This window comes from Heliconius melpomene, chromosome 14, assembly GCF_056956725.1.
Source record: "Heliconius melpomene rosina isolate 202511_hmr_F chromosome 14, ASM5695672v1, whole genome shotgun sequence".
In the NCBI taxonomy this organism is placed as follows: Eukaryota; Metazoa; Arthropoda; class Insecta; order Lepidoptera; family Nymphalidae; genus Heliconius; species Heliconius melpomene.
In genome coordinates this window covers 2,591,939-2,611,163 of record NC_140402.1, presented here as the reverse complement: position 1 = coordinate 2,611,163, position 19,225 = coordinate 2,591,939, and the positions used below count along the sequence as shown (strand labels likewise).

The following is a 19,225-nucleotide window of genomic DNA, read 5'->3' as shown; positions in this document are numbered from 1 at the left end:
CGAGCGTCAACGGGACGGTTGTGGGTTCAATTCCCAATCTCAAAGGCGTGGTGTTGAATTCCGGTGGAGTGGTGAGTAGAAAACTGGGTATCTTAACTCTGAACATTAAATACCCCCAACAGCAGGGTAGGCACCCAGTTAGATATACTGTAAGCAGTAAACATACTACACATTACTCAATAAGTAGAAAAATATATATTCGAAACAATTTATTTTTTTATATCGCAAAATATAACAGCAATTGAAAAAGTTTACCTAGCCCCATATGAAAAAAAATCATATTTTAATAGAATGAATAAAAATTGGATAATTTAATGGTTGTTAAAATAATCCACTTTCAATGCTCAATAATGCAGCAATTTTGTGTACTATAAAACTTTATAAATATATGATAAATATCAATTATTACTTTCGACATCAAAAACTCCATATTAAAAAATATACCTTCAGAATATCTTTGGAATAATATAGTTTGTGTCTGTAGTATAAGTAGAATATTGTTTGTATTTGGTCCATCGCCGCTCCATACATTTCTACTGCATAGGAATTCATAAGCTTGATTCACAGCCTCAAATCGATCCTGCAAAATAACCATTTTTAATGAAAATCCATTTCATTACATACTACAATTTTAAGTGTAAAATTATCCTAGATCATTAAATAAAAATAATAGAGGCTAGTTGTGGTGCAAGGATACAAACAACTGTAAACGGACCAGGTTGTGGTTTCATTTCAATCCCGGTGAAATGATATATTTGATATTTTAATTTCCTTGCTCAGGAGACGAGGCAACGCACTGCATTAAATTCCGCCACTCAACACACAATGCCTTCCAAATTCAACGGAAAGTGGGGAACAAAAGTGTCTTAATAGGAAAGGAGTGTCTCAACATTATGTTTTTAGACTCCATCTACCAACACTGCTATGTGCAGGATATACATTAACTGAAAAAAATACAATAAAATAAAATAAGTAAAAAATTCATACATAAAATTATCTAAACTATATAACATAGCAATGTGTATCTCATTTTATACAAAAGTGTGTAAAGGAGTGTATATATTTACTTAACATACTAATATATAGATAAATGAATGTACCAACCCTTCCTTCAGGATTCTTATCAGGATGGAACTGCTGGGCCAGTCGGTAGTATGCTTTACGCACAGCCGCCTCATCGTGTCCGGGTTCTAATCCCAACGCCATGTAAGCTTGTTCCGCTGTCATTGACGCTGGCTTCTTGTCTACTTCACGACGCCACGCCTCTAAAACATCTTTTAGTAGACCAACCTAGAAATTGGAAGTTATTTTATTGAATTATATTGTCAAAAAGTTTTAATATAAACAAACATTGTGGAGTACTATTATGATATATTATATGTTTTTAAGCTACAGATTAAAAAACTTCGAGAGGTTATTTATAGCTGCAATGGATCTGGCTAGAGTAGATTGGAGTAAGTTGCTTATTTCACTATACAGTATCCTCTATTTACACAAACACTACTTATGTCTCTGCTTTATATTTAACATATTTATTTAAAATGCATGCCGTGACGCAATAGTAAAAGTGTACGACTGTAAACGCGATGGATATATTTCAATTCTTTGATCTGGTAACGGGCGCGGCGTTATTACATTGACGAATGCCCACAATAACAGATGTTTTTATAATCAGTTAATTCTTTATCTAAATTTATAGATTTTTGTTTTCATAGCCGCGTCATACATCTTTCACGTCTCACCATTTGCTTACCACAAAATACCACTACAATAAAACAACATACCGGATCAGGTATCGGCCAGTCGGGAAACCTGTGGGTATCGCACAGGTGGCGCAGATAGAACATGTTGCAGAACAGCTCGTGCCGTAGCTGCGGGTAAAGCACGGCGGGCACCGCCAGATAAGGGTAGCGCGCCGCCACGTGCGCGCGCAAGCGAGGCGTGAACTCGCCGATGTGCGCGGAGACCTTCATTATCAACATGCGTCTGTTGGTGGCGAAGTGTGGCGTTACGTTAGATTACAGTCGGCGAGTCGTGGAATTTTATATAGTGAAAGTTCAAGGTGGTTAATATTTTTTATTTATTTATTGGATGGAAATTATAGTTATATAAATTTAATTGTTTTTTTAACGAACATGCATACCTCATTTCTGAATTCCATATAGCCTCAGGCGTGTCCCACTCGCCAAGGAATATTTGGGCAAATTTTTCAGCTCCATGGTTTTCAAGATAACAAACCATTGCTTCTGGTAACAACTGCCCTAAGATTGATCTTTGCATAATATCTGAACTCGTCTGTAAAAGTCAAAGAGAATTGATAATACATTGTAAGATTAAATAACTCCTTAAATAATTTTCTGTTACATTTGTCATTAAACTATAATTTCTAATTTAGTAGATTTCGCCTATTCCAATTTCGGCTTTGTCTAACTATCACTCCTATATGCGGGATACAGTGAAAAGCTAAAAAATAAAGATACTGACTTGATCTGCTCGAAAAGCTTGTTTCATATGAGTGAGCCGCAGGAATCTTGCAATTGGCAACAAATTAGAACCAGTGTATAAAAGCATGAAGTAAAACACCCCAGTTAAGTACAATTTCGATATCTCGGGATTATCTTGCATTATTTCGTATAACAGAGTTGCCACCTAAAAAAATAAAAATATTCAACTTTATTACATTTAAAATTAAGCATTTCATATTCTTCTTATTTTTTCATAAATTAATTCACATAAAGAGTACACAAATTTTTATTATTTCCTTGTTGCGGTAAAATTAAGTATAGATAAAATATACACTTTTTACGTAAATGGATAACGTACCTTTTCAACAAGTATAGGATCAAACGTCAGTAATAACTGCACAACATGCGCCAAGCATGCCGGTTCCGATAGCGATCGTTTAACTCTAGGCAAGGGCCTTATTACCGCATCTTCTTCATCCCTAAAATCATAATTTGGAAAATATAGTGTTATCTAGTATGGAAACGAACGAAACATATGGAAAATTTATACCACTATATATTTATGTTATTAGATCATAAATGTAATTGAGATGAGAAAATAAAATAAATAATGTTGTACAAGTGAGCGAATCCAACCGGGGGCCACTAGTATAAAATAAAAACAATACCTGCTAGGATAATATCTGGCACAGGCTATAAGCAGGTCGAGCACGGTCGCAGCCAAATCAGTCTCTGTGAGGGCGGGCGCACCCCGTGCCACAAGGCTCCAACGCAGCTGTGGCACGCCGCCCAACGCCCGCCATCCTTCCATGCTGTTCGCCCAGCATTTCGTCTTGTTGTTAATTTCGCCGGATTTGTAGAGGTCTTTTAACTGGAAATATATAGGGAATGTTTTAATTTTTATTATTATATTTTATGATTAAAAATATAGATATATTTATTTTTGTTTCAACGTTTCTTGATATTAAATAAATTAAACAGACCATAGATCATTAATATGCAATGGTGGGGAAATTAAAATAATTTAGGCTATTACATGGTGATGCAATCACCATGTAATAGCCTAAATTATTTTACAGTCATTATTTTCACATAGAATTTTATTTACATATACTCTCAAAAACAAATATCGAGCACCACCTGTTGAAAGCTCACGGGCCCCTTCCTCAGCACTTTGTCCCCCTGTTCCAAGTTGTAGTACCACTCGCGGTCCCCGTCGCCGGGCGTCGCGGGGCCCTCTATGACGTTGCTCTGTGCGGGCACCATCGCGCGCGACGTGTGCAGGTGCGCGAGGGTCATCAGCTCAACGAGAATTCTAGCATACATATTATATATTTATATATAACATATTTTTATATAACATATTATATATTTTATTTAAAGTCATGTTTTATATCTTTCTAGGCATAACCTTTTTTATGTTTTCGATCTTGAAATGTTAATTTATAAACAAACCATGTGATAAACAAACGAAAATGTTTATTATAATAGATAAATATTTGTAATTTTCAATAAAATATAAAATATTTGTAATAACGAATGTAGGCAAAAAAAAATGACAAAAAAATTATAAACCCACCTTATGCCATTCCATTCCAGGATCTCACTAACATTCTTTCTATGTAAAATTAGTTTAGATAGGAATTGCACTAATCTATCTCGTTCCATTCGGTCACATGTCTGTAAGATAATTATAAAAGATTAATAATATAATAAAATAAATGTGATTTACAGAGCCTATAATAACTAAATGGGATTGTCTAACTAAAAAAGTGGTGGTTGTGGAATAGATCCCACGGTCGAAAAAAAAAATTATTTTTATTATTTCGCTCCCTCCCTCCCTTGATTAGACTAAACTTGAATAGGTTTTCTCTGAGCACTCTACATATATGCAATATTCAAAGTGAAACCGAAATTGAGGCGCAGTAGGACAGGGTTTAAAATAGTAATGTCTAGAATTCAAGCAGAAAGCCGTGAACGGACACTAATGATACTTGTTTATCTCTGCCTACCTATATACGATATAAAATTAAAATAAATGAACATAAAAATATTAAAATATTTTTACCCTATCTAACATTTGAACTATATATTTAGTATCTGCGAAAGGTCCAATGTCTTCGTAATATCGACCATAGACAATGGTCATCGCTTGTAGGCACATGCACTTCATCTCCACTTTCGGTGTCGATAGAAACCGATGGTATAGATCATTAAAGAATTCATACCTGAAAAATCTTATCATATTAGATTATTATTTATCTTATAAGCTTATATTTTGTTTAAAATTTTATTTGAGAATAACATTATATATTTAAAAATATACAGATGCATTTAGAATTCTGTAATATTACTATTGACAGAATAAACAATTCACGAATATTTCGTGGGGCAGCATCTGACTGATTACAGTTAGGCCCACCAGAAAAGTGATATTTAAATTATTATTTTCATTTCATTGTTTTGGTGTGAAAAATTGTGGCGTTAAGTTCAATCGCATAAAAAGTAAAATTTTGAATTTGGATTGAACGTGGAGAACGTGTATCGTAACTTCATTTTGTTTTATTACAAGGGCACAAGAAAGTCAATTACATTGGAGAAAATGAATTATTATCAAAAATATATAATACACAATAAACTTACGACTTTCTAATCGGACTGTCATCATTATCCTTCTGTTCAAGCAATATCCGTAAATAATAATCGCCAATTTTAACTTCATTTTGTAGACATTGATAGTGTACTTCTAGTTCAGCGTGGTTCCAAGAAGTTAACGTGTTTCCAGCCACTTCACGGTCGGAGGCAAATGCGCGTAGTTCGTTTTCTAGTGCGTTACGAAGTTCTTCCCTTGTCTAAATATTTAAAACCGAATCTTATTGAAATATACGATCGTCAAACATTTTTTAACATTACACAAAATAATTTGAATAAAGTTAAAAAGTTACTGGACTAATTAATTAAATTAAGTTCAGCAATCACAGACATTTAGTACTAACTTTTATAAAATTTTATTTCCATTCTTTTTTTTATAAACAAAAAAATAAAATAAGATATAGAATAATGAATAATTGTTACATTAAATAAAGTTAAGTAGGATGTCAAATATGATTTGGTACAGTCTGGTCTTTATTGAAGATATAGTAAAACGTCTGTTCTCAGGCTAAAAAAGAAGCAAACAAATTAAAACAAATTATGATTGCGTCACATAATGTCCCCGATATATAATGTCCCAAAAAAAATATGTAAAACTAACCGTATGATTCCATATGAGATTCGGCAATGCGTGATCTCTATGAAACTGGTAGTAGAACATGGCCCAGTTGGCGGTGGACTTGACGCGCTCGCGGCGTCGCCGCAGTACCACGGGGCGCTCCCGCACCGCGTCGCGCTTCGCCTCGCCGCGCGCACGCATCGCCCAGTGCTGAAGCGCCAGGGACGCATAGTGCTGGAATAATCATACTTTTGAGTATCACGAGTCGTGGCCGCCTCGAAGTTAGGTTTACTAAACTTTTAATTTTTTATAATTAAATGTAAGAAAAAAAAATATCAAATGCACTGCTCTAACGTCAGGGTGGCTACAAGTCGTCGGCTTAGCAAAAAATGGAATGTATGAACTCGAGGTTGTCTCCGACTATCCTGCTATATTCTGACTATCCTGCTATATTCTGACTATCCTGCTATATTCCGACTACAAGCAACTAAAAAAACAACTGAAATAACTCACCTCAATATGTTTCTCCACGTACTTGACCTGTCTCTCCAGCGCCTCCCAGTGCGGCGCGCGGGGCTTCACAGCGGCCTGCGCCAGCTGCAGGTTGTCACGTTCTTCCACGCGCTCCGCCTCCAGTGCGGCCGCGGGCGGAGCCTCAGCTGACTCTAGGAACGCGAGGAGCCCTGAAGGCTGTGGTTATAGTAGTTACGGTTAATTAATGGACCGTATGTAAGTGGCTGTTGGAATATGACGTAACACAATTATTGAATTGTTTTTTTGGTTTTGATTTACATAAAAGAAACAATGTTACTTAACGTGGAGTTTGGATGCATGGAAAATAATACATTCATCAAATCTACGTATTTTTACGTACTACGTAACTATATATTTTTTTATTATAATTTTATTTTCAAAATTTTAATCAATGTCGTTTAATTATAATCATCGCTGTGGGTTCGATTCCCACTCATGAGAATAAATTATTTCATTTTCTTATAATATAAATGATAATAACAAAATAAATTCCGGCGTTGAGTGCATTCAACACGCAATGCTTAGAAAATTGTGCATAAAGTAGAATAGATGGTCTAAATACTAAATTAAAAGAAAAAATACCATAATACGTCTCAACAGATCACTAGCCGGCGCGTGGTCGACCAGCCACAGCGCCACCAGGTGCCTGGCCAGGTGCCGCCGCTGAAGGCGCGCCGGCGCGTACAGTGCGTGCAGCAGGTGACGGGGTAGGGCCGCCTCAGCAAGGGCGAGGGCTTGTACCTTCGAACCTACACCACCACCGCCTTCCTCTACTAAGGCGCGGGAGACTAAACCTGCCCCTTTCACTATGGCTGCTGAAGGATGCTGTAACAAGTAATTATTTACATTTATGGATTTTACATGACTGAATTATATCTATATATGTATATACTAAAATTTATTTTATTTATCAAATTATTTTTTTCGGTTAAAAATCAATCTTATCACTTGGATGTATGCTTATTAGTTATTTACATGATGAATGATTATCTTATTCAAATAAATAAAACGAATTTGCTTATGAAACATTTTATTAACACACACACAACAATTTATTATTTTGTCTCACTTCGCAAAATTTATAAACTTAAACATGTCAACTTAAAAATGTCAAATTATTAAAACTATATTTAACTAAAACGTACCTCAAACAATTTAAATATAATTCGACCACGACTAGCGACCATCTCTAGTAGCTGGTCGAACTGCTTGCCGTCAGTGGTTTCACTATATGGCACGCATAAAGCGAACGTTAAGAAATCCAACATGGCCGCCACCACGAGCGCACCCGTGCCCGCTGACTGGAAATAATAAATATTGTTTTATTTTATCGTACCTCTACGCGGTTTATAGAAGACACCTATTGTAGAATAGTTTATTTTCAGATTTTATACAAATTTCATGCCTGTTCTTCAAACAAAATCCGCGAAAGAAAAGTTATTTTTGTCGTCAAACACTCCACAGCTATTAAAACTTTAATAAATGAATATTTCCGCCGCGACCTAAAGTCGGTCGTCGTAGGCACTAAATATACTCACAACATGATCCGCCCACATAGCCAGCAAGCCCTCAAGGAAGGCGGCCGACGCCAGCATACTAGCTTTATTCAGCTGCTCCTGCCGTAGGTCCGGCTCCGCGTGCATCGGCTGCAGGAGGGCACACAGTGCGTCCAGGGCTGCGTGGCTGCATGCCGCGCACTCGCGACGTAGTGCACCTACCACCGCACTGCCCATCCATTCACGGAACCTGATTTTATATATCTACTTTTAGTAGTTAGTTTACTTTTAGTTTTAGTTTAGTCTAACATACTCATAAATCTACTAATACTAGTTAGTCGTGGCGCAAAGACAGCGTCTGACTGTAATTGCGACAACCATTGCTGTTAGTACGATCTTTATTAGGGGATCGATGGTTTATTTTCAATTTCCCGATCTGATACAAGCAACGTAGATTTGTGTTCCACCTCTCAACAAGCAGTATCTAAAAACATGTGCGGAAAATGTTCGCTTTTATTAGACTATCTGTATATCACAAGGCAAACTAATTAATACGGTTTATTATTTTCGCAATTATTACACATTTTAAATGATCATGTATCGAAGTCAGCTGTGAGTGGGAGATAAACGACATACACCACCAGTATTTTAGGTTTGATAAACCCCACATGCTCGCTGAGAAAAATAAATATGTTCCTAGAATAATCCTTGAGGCCATTAAAATACAAGAACAACCTAATTACAATAGAAAAGATAGCTGGAAACATTCTATGTCAGACCTATTTAAAACTTTGCAATCCCAAACCCACCACACAAGAGGCCAAGATAAAGTCAGCTCAAGATAAAATGGTTGACGGTAGTCTTATATAATAATTATATCAACTGATAAATGGATGCCACGTCTACCACCATTCATGACCACAGACTACTGTAAATTGTGCGAAACCTCGGGTTTAAAAATGTATAGTATTAAATATACACGATTATTCCGACTAAATGGGTTCCTTTAAAAAATGAATAAATTTATTACAAAACATGTATTATAAACTTACCCAGGCAACGCGGTAAAGGCTGCAAATCCGACTTTACTTGCACACAGCCTTCTTAATGCGTGGAACTGGGCTTCCAATTCTCGCAAGGTCAAGTTAGCCCCTGCTGGAGCACTTGTCATGATGGCAGTTAACGCGCCAGTGATCAATTTCTCCTTGTTCTCCGCGAACAAACGCTGTAAGGACGAGAAAATTCATAATAATATGTTTATTTCATATTTTAATTGAGTTTTATTTTGGCCAAACTCAACATCGCAATTTGTCTCGTCGCGGCCAAATGAAAATATTACATGCCCTCGAGTGAGTACCGAACTCACAACCGTGACGTTTAGAGTTAAATTCTGCGCCGCTGCGCTGTAGAGCAAAGCTGTCGGCTATCTAAGCAAAATTAACGGCCTTATCACCTTGCAAGTTATTTAAATCATAGCGTGTTGAGTGGCAAAACTCAACCCCGCGCTATTTAAACATGTATTGTATATATTCATATACTTTTAAAAAGTTTCGTCAATTAAAGATTACAATCATTGCATTATGTACATAAATTAAGTATTAGCACAGCTAAAGTTGGCGTTATTTACAAAGCGATAAGCATTCTTAATTTTCTCTTTAAAGTAAATGCAATGCACTTCATATATACATCATTATTAAGCACTATATTATTGTTAATATTTAAAAAACACCATTTCCACAGTTAATTTAATTATATCTTGCAAATCCCTAAATACCCATAATAAATGCTCAAAGTACACACTGAAGCCAATAAGGCCTTTTAGTTATTACGTAAAAGATTTTATGAAAATGTAATACAAGTTTCATATCCCAACGCAAACATGGGCATACCTAAAAGTAGAGCTGACCTTAGGGAAATTAGTTAACAACATTTATGTTTTATAAATTTTTTGAACAAAGCTTTAATTAAAAAGACCTTTACACTGTTTCATATAACATCACCCTATAAATGCAGCTAATAAACTATATGGTTGCACAACCACCGTGTCACAAACTTAGTGTTCGTAACACTGCATTACCCATTTTCCGCCAAATTCTGCAGCCAGTGCGTGTTGAGTAGCGGAACTCAACGCCGCGCTTCGCCTCGACACCCCAGCGAAGAATTGAAAATATTAAATATTTAATTTCATCGAGTAGGGATTTTCGTAAATAATCACCCGGGTGAGATTTAGCCCAATTTATTGAAAAATTGAAATAAGAGTACTGACATGAAACTATATTATGTAGTGTTATAAAAAGAAAGAAATAAAAATAGAACATACATGTTTTTAACAAAAAAAAAAGTAACCTAACATCACCTCTTACTCTGGAATTAGGCAAGGGACAGATAATAATATTATGGGGACTTACAAGATCCCACGTTAGAAACAGCCACAACAGGGGACGAGCCTACAACGCAACAACATATAATTAACATGCTCTTTTAACAAAGTTAAAGCAATATAGAGTACAGAAGCGATTATATTTTACAACATACAATATATAAAATATTATATTGCTTTTAAAAATAGTAAAACATGGTCAGATTTTTTTCAAATTGGAATCTTAATCTTATAGATTTTTATAAATGCGAAAGTAGTATAAGGAAACAGCCAAGCATGTTATCATGATAATCACAATGTATTATTCGAAATAAATTTGAACCTGGACTACTAAATGTAAGCAAAAATTATTAATTAGGTCATTTTAGCTGCCCTATATCGTGTTTTCATTTTATATAAATCTGATAATACTACTAAACTTAAAAAAGAAATAATATTTTTATGAGAGCGCAAATATAAGTAAAGCAGTTTCATAATTATTTTAGCTTAAAATAATAAAAAAGAACTCACATCTTGGCTCACAGAGTAAATGAGACCGCTGTAACCGACGTTCGCGTTGAAGCGCTCTATCACTTCAGCTCTTGACATTCCAACAGGGTTTTGAAACAATCTAAAATAATAAACACAAACATTATTTCTGCATGTTTCTTTAGCTTAAGATGGATCTTCAAGTTAAAGAATAAATCTTTTTGCCTCACGCCTCTCACGGATCTACAAACTACACCCACTAAACTTATAATATCCAACGAGCATACCTCAAATGGTTAGACTCTGTCTCTTCGTCAACGGCGTGGTGCAGCGGTCCGAGGCGGTGCCCGCGGGGCGTGCGCCCCGAGCGCACGTGCACGTCGCGCTGGCCCGCCGAGCGCACGCCGTCCACCAGCGACGCTAGTAATGAGTCTCTGATGAAATAATTAAATAAGTTTTATTTCTAGAAAACGTATAAAAGTTTTAATGTAGCGTGATTTCAATCCATGCTGCTTGAAAATTATTCAACCGTTCTGGCAACTAAACGATAATTTGTCACCCGTATATGAATATATACCTTAGTGGTTTAATTTTTATATATTTCTAAACAAATATCTTCATCAAATATTCCTAAATATAAAATAATGTTTTGAAAATATTTAAAAAAAAACATAGTAGGATAGGAACAGAGAACTAAGTAACTTCGTTCTCCATTTACCAACTGAACAAAGGACATTTGACGTGTGGAATTGACCGCCACACTATGTCTTACTACTACAGTGGGAAATTAAAAATAATTTATTATCATAAAGCCTTAAGGATAACATAAAAAATACATTGCATGCATGAACACATTTAGATGAAACTATACAGTAATATAGCGTATACATCAGAATAAAACATACGCACATATGTTAATATCTTTATGTAAATATAACAAAATATGTGAGCGCGTCAATTAAAATTTATTACATAATACACAAGAACGACAGGGCGAGGCGCAATCACAAGTATAATATTTAATTTTACCTTTCAAAACAAAATGATAAATATTTATTATTATATTTCAATTACAACATTTTTTCAAATAACGAAACTGCCAGACAATTCCTATTATTGCAAAGATTAGATAAGGCACAAATGTACTACGCAAATCTATAACTATTATACTGTAATAACTAATATATTATTCTTAGTAATTTTAAGTAATTTGTTTAAGTTGTTAAAAGGATAAATATTTTGCAAATTTGTTTTTATTTACCTTTCACCAGCTAAATATGTGCGAGTTTGCCCGTTTAAATACTCAATAGAAAATTTTTGAGGATGGTCCGGGTCTCGTACTAGCGCAAATACGTCGCTGAGTGGCCTTAAACACACTACCTGAAATATTATTTCATTAATACGTGAATTATTAAAGTAAAGTGAAAACTTTAAATCTTATATAACAATGACATATCGAATTAAAACTTAATCTTACTTAAAAAGCTTAATCTTACTTAAAAGTGATTTCCATTAAATTGCCAATTTTTATGTAATTTTTATTATGAGTATAAATATACACAAATCTAGTTATTAACATACAAAAACACAAAGTTACTTAACGTTGATTCACATTATCATATTAGAATAGTTAAATATAAAGCTAGCAGTGACATACTAAAATTTCAAAAGTTACAAACAATATACATATAATAATCCAAACTTCATACAGAATATGTCTGCGGATCTCTTTCCAGGATACATGTGTCAGAGAGACAGAGAGTTCTCCGCATCGGCTCCATGTGACGCGCTGGGTTCACTTTGTGTACTAAGAACTCGCTTAGGGAAGTTTGATGTTGATCACCACTATGAAAAACAAAAATTTATTAAATAATATACTGTGATGCTAAAGTTAAGTTTTATTTTATTTTTTTTTGATCATTCCATTTTCAAATTTTTGTCCAATTTTCGGGACATTACATGTTGAAAGACGGAACTAAACACCGCGCTTTGCTTTCTTACCGAAGAAAGGAAATGGAAATAATATATTCTCTGATATAGGACTCTAACCCATAAACAGCTCAATTACGGTCAGACGTATATAATGATAATAAATATATACATAAAATTTAATAATTGCATAAAGTATTTCTTTAAAATGTCTATAATATATAATCTAAAAACAACTTTAACATTTTACATAGCTTTTATCAAACAAATTATAAACAGTGTATAACTGTTTACAATAATATCATTGTGCTTAATCAAACTGGAAAAAATAGATGACATAAAATTACAAAGGTCATATTAATAATTTTGTTAAAAATAGAGCAACATATTCTAAGTAAACACAATTTGTGAGTTTTAATTAGTTTTATGGAGTAAATGACAATTTATCTACAAGTTACAATTTTTTGAAACTTCACATTGCATCTACTAGACTTGGTAATGAATGAAAATATTAGATATTTCATTTCCTCAAGTCAGGCAATCAAGCTTGACTTGAGTCTCGTCAAGTCAAGTCAGGTGCATGTGTCCCTGGACCACAAAAATTATGTTTTCTTTACTTGAATTAATGTAAAAATAATAATAATTAAAAAATTTCATGCTACTACTATTTAATTTCAATGGCTTTATCTAGTAGGCAAAGAGAAGCTGAAAATTGCGAGCCATTTTCCTTTTTTTTTTTTCCGAATTTTAGTTTTTATGTGGAAAAGTACTTAATGTCACTTTTGGAAAAATAAAAATAATTAATTTCCCTGGATGTGGATTGAATCTACAACCATTTATTGTTAGATACTACAACATACAAACCGTTTATTGTTATATACTGTCACATTGAACAACAATCTCAATCTCAATGGAAATTCTGTAATATTTTGCTTTTCAGATAGTAATCCATTGTTTACTACAATGATTATGAACATATAATACATTTAAATTGATATGGTGCAAAAATAAAACCATCACTTAATCAGTGCCAAGCATACCTTATCAAAATAATAAAACACTATAAATTATATGCATAAAGTTGGGTAAAAAGCTTAATTAATTAAAATAAATAATAAACATTCTCTATATCATTCATTATTACCTGTACTTGCCGAATCTTTGGTTGTGATAGTCATCTAAAGTGATTGTAGCAGAAAGCACTTTAATACTAATACTCATTGTCAAGCTTGCCATTTCAAGCATTTTATTAATAATAATCTGATGATCCATTGCATTTGAAAATAGATGAAGTCGGCTATAACCACCAACAGCTAATACAAAACCTCCTGGTATATCTCTCACTGGAAGAATGCCTTGTATATCACAATACGGATAGCTTGCTAGTAAAGTGTGTGTAGATGGATCAAGTTGCTCAAGAGAACATGGTCCAACTTCTAAAACTATGGGGAGCCGTGTCCCACTCCAATGGTGTTTATAGGCCTGGTATCTCTGTAATTAATATTGTGTATTATAAAATTTTATGCACTGTGGTGCAGCAACTCAGCATATGACAGTAATGCAATGGTTGTGCGTTCAATCCCCACTCAGGAGACATCAAGCATTTTCTATTTATCACTCTGGTAACAACACATAGCAGTGTTGAGTTTTACTTTTCAACACATGAAAGTCAGAAAAAGAAATCTTAGCTAAGTAAAATATTAAAATTTAAAAGTAACTTACAAAAACATCTTTAGGCTTCTCAGCAAACAAGTGCCTGTATTTAAAAGCTTCAGTTAAAATAAGACATTTATGCTCAGACGAAAATTTCATTGAATCTATTTTTTTGTCTTTCTTCATAACAAGAGTAAAGTCATGGTTTGTAGTAGAGTTGGAATGTTTTGCCGAAGCAACAGTAACCACATCAGAATATAACCATTTGTTTGTCACTTCTAAACGATCAGGATTATATGTAGTAATCCCATGAGTTCCTATAGAAAATACTCTCTTATATTTGCCTTTCCAGGAATGTTTTGTGACAAGGAAAGTAGCCACATCTTGATTGTCTTTAAGCGGAATCATCTTAACATTGCCTACAATAAAAAAAGAAATTTATAGTATAAAATAATTTATATAATTAAAAAAATATTAATGAATTGTACTATAAAAGCAAAATATTACTGTTTTATTCTTTTAATAATATAAGGGTATCCTTTTAAATTACTTTCATTAAACACTAACAAACCTGGTGATCTGATAGGACTCATATTTGTTTTTCAAGAATGAATATTGAAAACAAATGAAGTCCTTATCCTATATATCCTATGTATATAGAAATAATTTTACCAATAAGTATCCTCCCCTTTGTAAATACGAAGAAGACGGATATTGGAGACGTGTAAACAATATGTTAAACAAAATTATTTAACTATTAGATATAATTTTAAAACTTGCTGTATTACTTACAATTTTTAAATAAATCAATAAAATAAATTAATTCACCTAGAATCTAGTAAGATTAACATAGTATACAAAACATTCAGCAAAATATGAAAAAGATAGGTCAAAACTAGCCGACCAATCGCCAAATTGACATCTGTCTCTAGTATTGCCAGTTTCAATACAATTAAAAGATTGCCAAAAAATATTGTCATAAAAAGAGTTGCAGTTGCAGTTGTCAAAAAAAGCTAATTTCTATTTTATTCCTTATCATGCATAGTAACAATTCTTTTATTATTGAACGTCATTTCAAACATAAAACAGTATGGATAAATATCGTAAAATGAAAAAAATCCTACGGTTAACCTTTCTTTCGTCATTATTATTTTTCCCTATATGTTGCTCCCGTAAAAAGAGCTTCGCTTCTAATGTATAATAGAAATATAGACAGATGGTCTTTTCAGTTATATGAACTCATAAAAATATTGTATTATTTACTTATTATTTGTTATATATTTCTTTGCTGATGCTATTTTTGTTGTTACCAATTCATATGGCTTTGTAAGTTCAGGTCTAGAGTAGACGACTTATACATTAGATGACCATAATGAGTAAATGATGAGTAAATATGAGTAATTGTGTTCTGTGTAGATGACGACGGCCAACGAAACGAAACAATCAGTAGTCACAGCTGTCACTGTCAGATCCTAGATGTGAATCTGCCAAAAGGCTAAAGTTTCGAGTTTCGTCATAATTAGTGCGGTGGCATTAATACTTTTTGAATAATAAAAGTTTCTTATAGATCCTTTTTAACTTAAAACGACAATGGTTTTAGATTTAGATTTATTTCGCGCCGACAAAGACGGTAATCCAGATAAAATTCGTGAAAATCAACGTAAACGCTTTAAAGATGTAGCACTAGTAGACACTGTTGTGGAACAGGATACCTTATGGAGAAAATTGCGACACGATGCCGATAATTTAAATAAACTTAAAAATGTATGCAGCAAAGAGATTGGACAGAAGATGAAAAATAAAGAACCTATTGGACCAGAAGATGAAGGAGTTCCTGAAGACGTTTCTAATAACCTAATAGATCTAACAGGCGAACAACTTCGACCTTTAACAGTTAACCAAATTAAAAAGGTTGGTTTATCACATATATTATTACTTTTAAATACAACATCAATATAACACTTTAAATGCACTGTCATTTTTCTACCCATATGGTAGGATGCAATTCTTTGGTACTTGTTTATTAAATGTATATTAAAATGTAGTAATGTATATTAAAATACACACAAATAATTCATTAATAATAAAAAAAAAAATAATGTTAGGTGCGAGTACTCATAGATGAAGCAATAGCAAAAAATGAACAAGCTTTATTAGCTGCAGAAAAAGCACGCTCATCGGCACTTAGAGAAGTTGGTAACCATTTACATGAGTCAGTACCTGTAGATGATGATGAAGATCACAATGCTGTTAAAAGAACTTTTGGTGACTGTACTGTCCGGCAAAAGTATTCTCATGTGGATCTTATTTGTATGATAGATGGTAAGTTAAAAGAGTTTATAACAGAAATATATAGAATTATGAACACTTTGTTATAAAAAAATTATATTATTATGAGTTTACTGGTTATTTGTATAGTTTCCTTTTTAATTAATGATGCAGTAGAATATTGTAAATTGAAAAGTTAAAAATATTTTCATTTTATCTTCTAGGTATGGATGGGGAAAGGGGAGCTGCAGTATCTGGTGGGCGTGGCTACTATCTAAAGGGTCCTGCAGTTTTCCTTGAACAAGCCTTGGTTCAACTCTCTCTTAGAATTCTTTTGCAAAAGGGATACACACCACTTTACACACCATTCTTCATGAGAAAGGAGGTAAATATTGATTTTATTACTAATAAAAAAAATATATAAACCAAATTGTATATAAAAACATTGTTATGGTGGAATAGCTTCTAAAGGCAGGCCTTTAGAACTTTAATAAGAACATGTCGAGAGGTTTTTGTTAAGTTTAATCCTGTTTAGGCAAACATTTTAAAATATATTTAAATATTAATGAAACTGCTAAAGTATATAAATTTAATACAGTGGTTTTATATTTAAAAATAAATATCCCTGTTTTTTGCATTGTTTGGGTATACCATGATTTTGTTTTCACAGTATCATCTCACTATTTTACTTCCTATCATTAGTGATATATGATAAGAATAGATTTGAAATGCACATTTCTAGACGCCTTTAAATATGTCGCATTATTTATTTCTTCAATTGGCAATTAATATCATTTAATAAAATTTACAATATTAGTTTTTTTTTAAAGTATGATTTAATTTGATGCATGCAGGTGATGCAAGAAGTAGCTCAGTTGGCCCAGTTTGACGAGGAACTATACAAGGTAATAGGAAAGGGTTCTGAAAATAAAGGAGATGTAGCTGTAGAAGAAAAATATCTTATTGCCACATCTGAACAACCTATTGCTGCATACCATAGAGATGAATGGCTTCCTGAATCATCTTTACCTGTAAAGTAAGCAAATATATTGACTTTTATCTATTTCTCAATTTGTTTTCATATATCAATCAATAACCTGAAATTTATTATTATAATTACAAATTATAAAAATAAATTACAAGTTATTCTATAAATAAATAAATATACCGATATTGTCCCACATTATTGTAAAAGAGTGTGTCCTATTAAATTATCTATCTATTACCTAAAATTAATATTATATTTTAGGTATGCTGGCTTGTCTACATGCTTTAGACAAGAAGTAGGATCACACGGACGTGATACACGTGGTATTTTCAGGGTACATCAATTTGAAAAGGTATATCATCTTTATTATATACAACAATAAAATGGTTCGGCGATCCTTTGGGAGTATCATGCCCCTCCTTGCCCCCATCCCCTCACTATGCCTGCGGTTCTTACCTTCTTCCATTATTAAAACACAGTGTGTTTTAGAAGATCAACCGAGGTCTCCCCCTACCTCGCTTACCGCTTGCTACCATCATAAACCTTTTTTCCTCATTCATTTGTTCAACATTCCCAAACCAGTTGCTTACGTGAAATAAGTATAAGACTATTGTTATAGATTCAATCTTTCGAAAAAAAATCTTGTTGTAGGTAGAACAATTTGTCCTTACATCTCCACATGATAACAAATCTTGGGAAATGATGGATGAAATGATTAACAATGCCGAAGAATTCTATAAGATATTAGGTATCCCATATCGTGTTGTGAATATTGTATCAGGAGCTCTTAACCACGCGGCTGCAAAGAAACTGGATCTTGAAGCATGGTTTCCAGGATCTGGTGCTTTTCGTGAACTGGTATCTTGCAGCAACTGCTTAGAATATCAAGCCAGGCGTTTGTTGGTCAGGTATAATATATATTCATTATACAACAACTCTTTGATTAAAAAATATATGACTTGAATCTAGTTTTATCAAAACTAGAGGTTTTACATTAAAATCAAATTTTAAAAATACACAATGTGTTTATAGGTATGGCCAAACAAAAAAAATGAATGCAGCTACAGAGTATGTGCATATGCTGAACGCGACCATGTGTGCTACTACACGAGTGATCTGTGCCATACTGGAAGTATGTCAAAGCGAACGCGGTATTGAGGTACAAAATTTAAATTTTTTATATTGTGCATAAAATATTAAAAGCAATTTGTGATCATAAAAAAAAATACATTAATATGTTACTGTTATTGTTTCTTCTTTGAGACCATTGTAAAACAGAGGCACAGTGTTTGATTGTAAACATTATATTTGTGGGTTTGACCAACTCGGGGAATAAATCGTTTTTCGATACAATTCAGTGTTGGTTCCCGTACTGGACACGCAATGTCTCGAAAAATAAAAACTACACACTTTTACAGGTACCTGACGCTTTGAAGGTCTGGATGCCAGAACAATATCAGGAGTTCATACCGTTTGTGAAACCAGCTCCGATAGACGTAGAGGCGGCGGCCGCTGCCAACAAGAAGGGCAAAAAAGAAAAGAAATAAGCAATCTTTAAATAAACATCTCGCATTTATTTATATGTATGCTAAGCTAAGCTTTGATGGCAGATAAGCATTTCTTTATACAATAAACAGTTCTGCTTATTGTCTTGTTTCATTTATATTTTTGTTTTAAAATATCAATTTTAAGTACCTAAGCACCTATTCTGGTGCCATTGTGTATTGAGTGGCAGAATTCAACGCAGTGAAACTATACACCAGAGCAAAGAAATATAAATTTAAATAAATACATCACCTTCAGTGGGGATCAAACACACAACCAGCCGGTTTT

At 33.5% G+C, this 19,225-nt stretch overlaps 2 protein-coding genes across 5 annotated transcripts in view; one reads left to right on the top strand and one right to left on the bottom strand.

Annotated features, from left to right (window-relative positions):
- Rme-8 (receptor mediated endocytosis 8) overlaps positions 1–15,063 on the bottom strand; it is a 33,640-nt gene extending 18,577 nt beyond the window's left edge. The window contains exons 1-25 of one of the 4 annotated variants that reach the window (XM_085197674.1): positions 14,965–15,063; positions 14,206–14,555; positions 13,628–13,974; positions 12,264–12,399; positions 11,816–11,934; positions 10,842–10,988; positions 10,597–10,696; positions 10,115–10,153; positions 8,759–8,931; positions 7,749–7,956; positions 7,356–7,511; positions 6,793–7,035; positions 6,190–6,366; positions 5,719–5,910; positions 5,109–5,317; positions 4,534–4,693; positions 4,045–4,145; positions 3,606–3,780; positions 3,134–3,336; positions 2,824–2,944; positions 2,485–2,649; positions 2,144–2,295; positions 1,785–1,986; positions 1,105–1,290; positions 445–580 (exon numbers count right to left, since the gene is read on the bottom strand). In XM_085197674.1, coding sequence (XP_085053800.1) covers positions 445–580; positions 1,105–1,290; positions 1,785–1,986; positions 2,144–2,295; positions 2,485–2,649; positions 2,824–2,944; positions 3,134–3,336; positions 3,606–3,780; positions 4,045–4,145; positions 4,534–4,693; positions 5,109–5,317; positions 5,719–5,910; positions 6,190–6,366; positions 6,793–7,035; positions 7,356–7,511; positions 7,749–7,956; positions 8,759–8,931; positions 10,115–10,153; positions 10,597–10,696; positions 10,842–10,988; positions 11,816–11,934; positions 12,264–12,399; positions 13,628–13,974; positions 14,206–14,544 — 4,186 coding nt within the window. In that variant the 5' untranslated portion in view covers positions 14,545–14,555; positions 14,965–15,063. Of the gene's footprint in view, positions 1–444; positions 581–1,104; positions 1,291–1,784; positions 1,987–2,143; positions 2,296–2,484; positions 2,650–2,823; positions 2,945–3,133; positions 3,337–3,605; positions 3,781–4,044; positions 4,146–4,533; positions 4,694–5,108; positions 5,318–5,718; positions 5,911–6,189; positions 6,367–6,792; positions 7,036–7,355; positions 7,512–7,748; positions 7,957–8,758; positions 8,932–10,114; positions 10,154–10,596; positions 10,697–10,841; positions 10,989–11,815; positions 11,935–12,263; positions 12,400–13,627; positions 13,975–14,205; positions 14,556–14,707; positions 14,881–14,928 lie in introns of those variants that run through there. The other 3 variants (XM_085197673.1, XM_085197672.1, XM_085197675.1) reach the window with 3 other exon arrangements.
- A 530-nt stretch (positions 15,064–15,593) lies between these two features.
- Positions 15,594–19,038, top strand: SerRS (Seryl-tRNA synthetase). Its single transcript, XM_085197084.1, has 8 exons — positions 15,594–16,047; positions 16,242–16,458; positions 16,629–16,789; positions 17,259–17,440; positions 17,654–17,744; positions 18,044–18,300; positions 18,425–18,551; positions 18,811–19,038. Exons 1-8 carry the CDS (start codon positions 15,727–15,729, stop codon positions 18,937–18,939), a joined length of 1,485 nt encoding a protein of 494 aa, XP_085053210.1. The 5' UTR covers positions 15,594–15,726; the 3' UTR covers positions 18,940–19,038.
- The last annotated feature ends 187 nt before the right edge of the window (positions 19,039–19,225 follow it).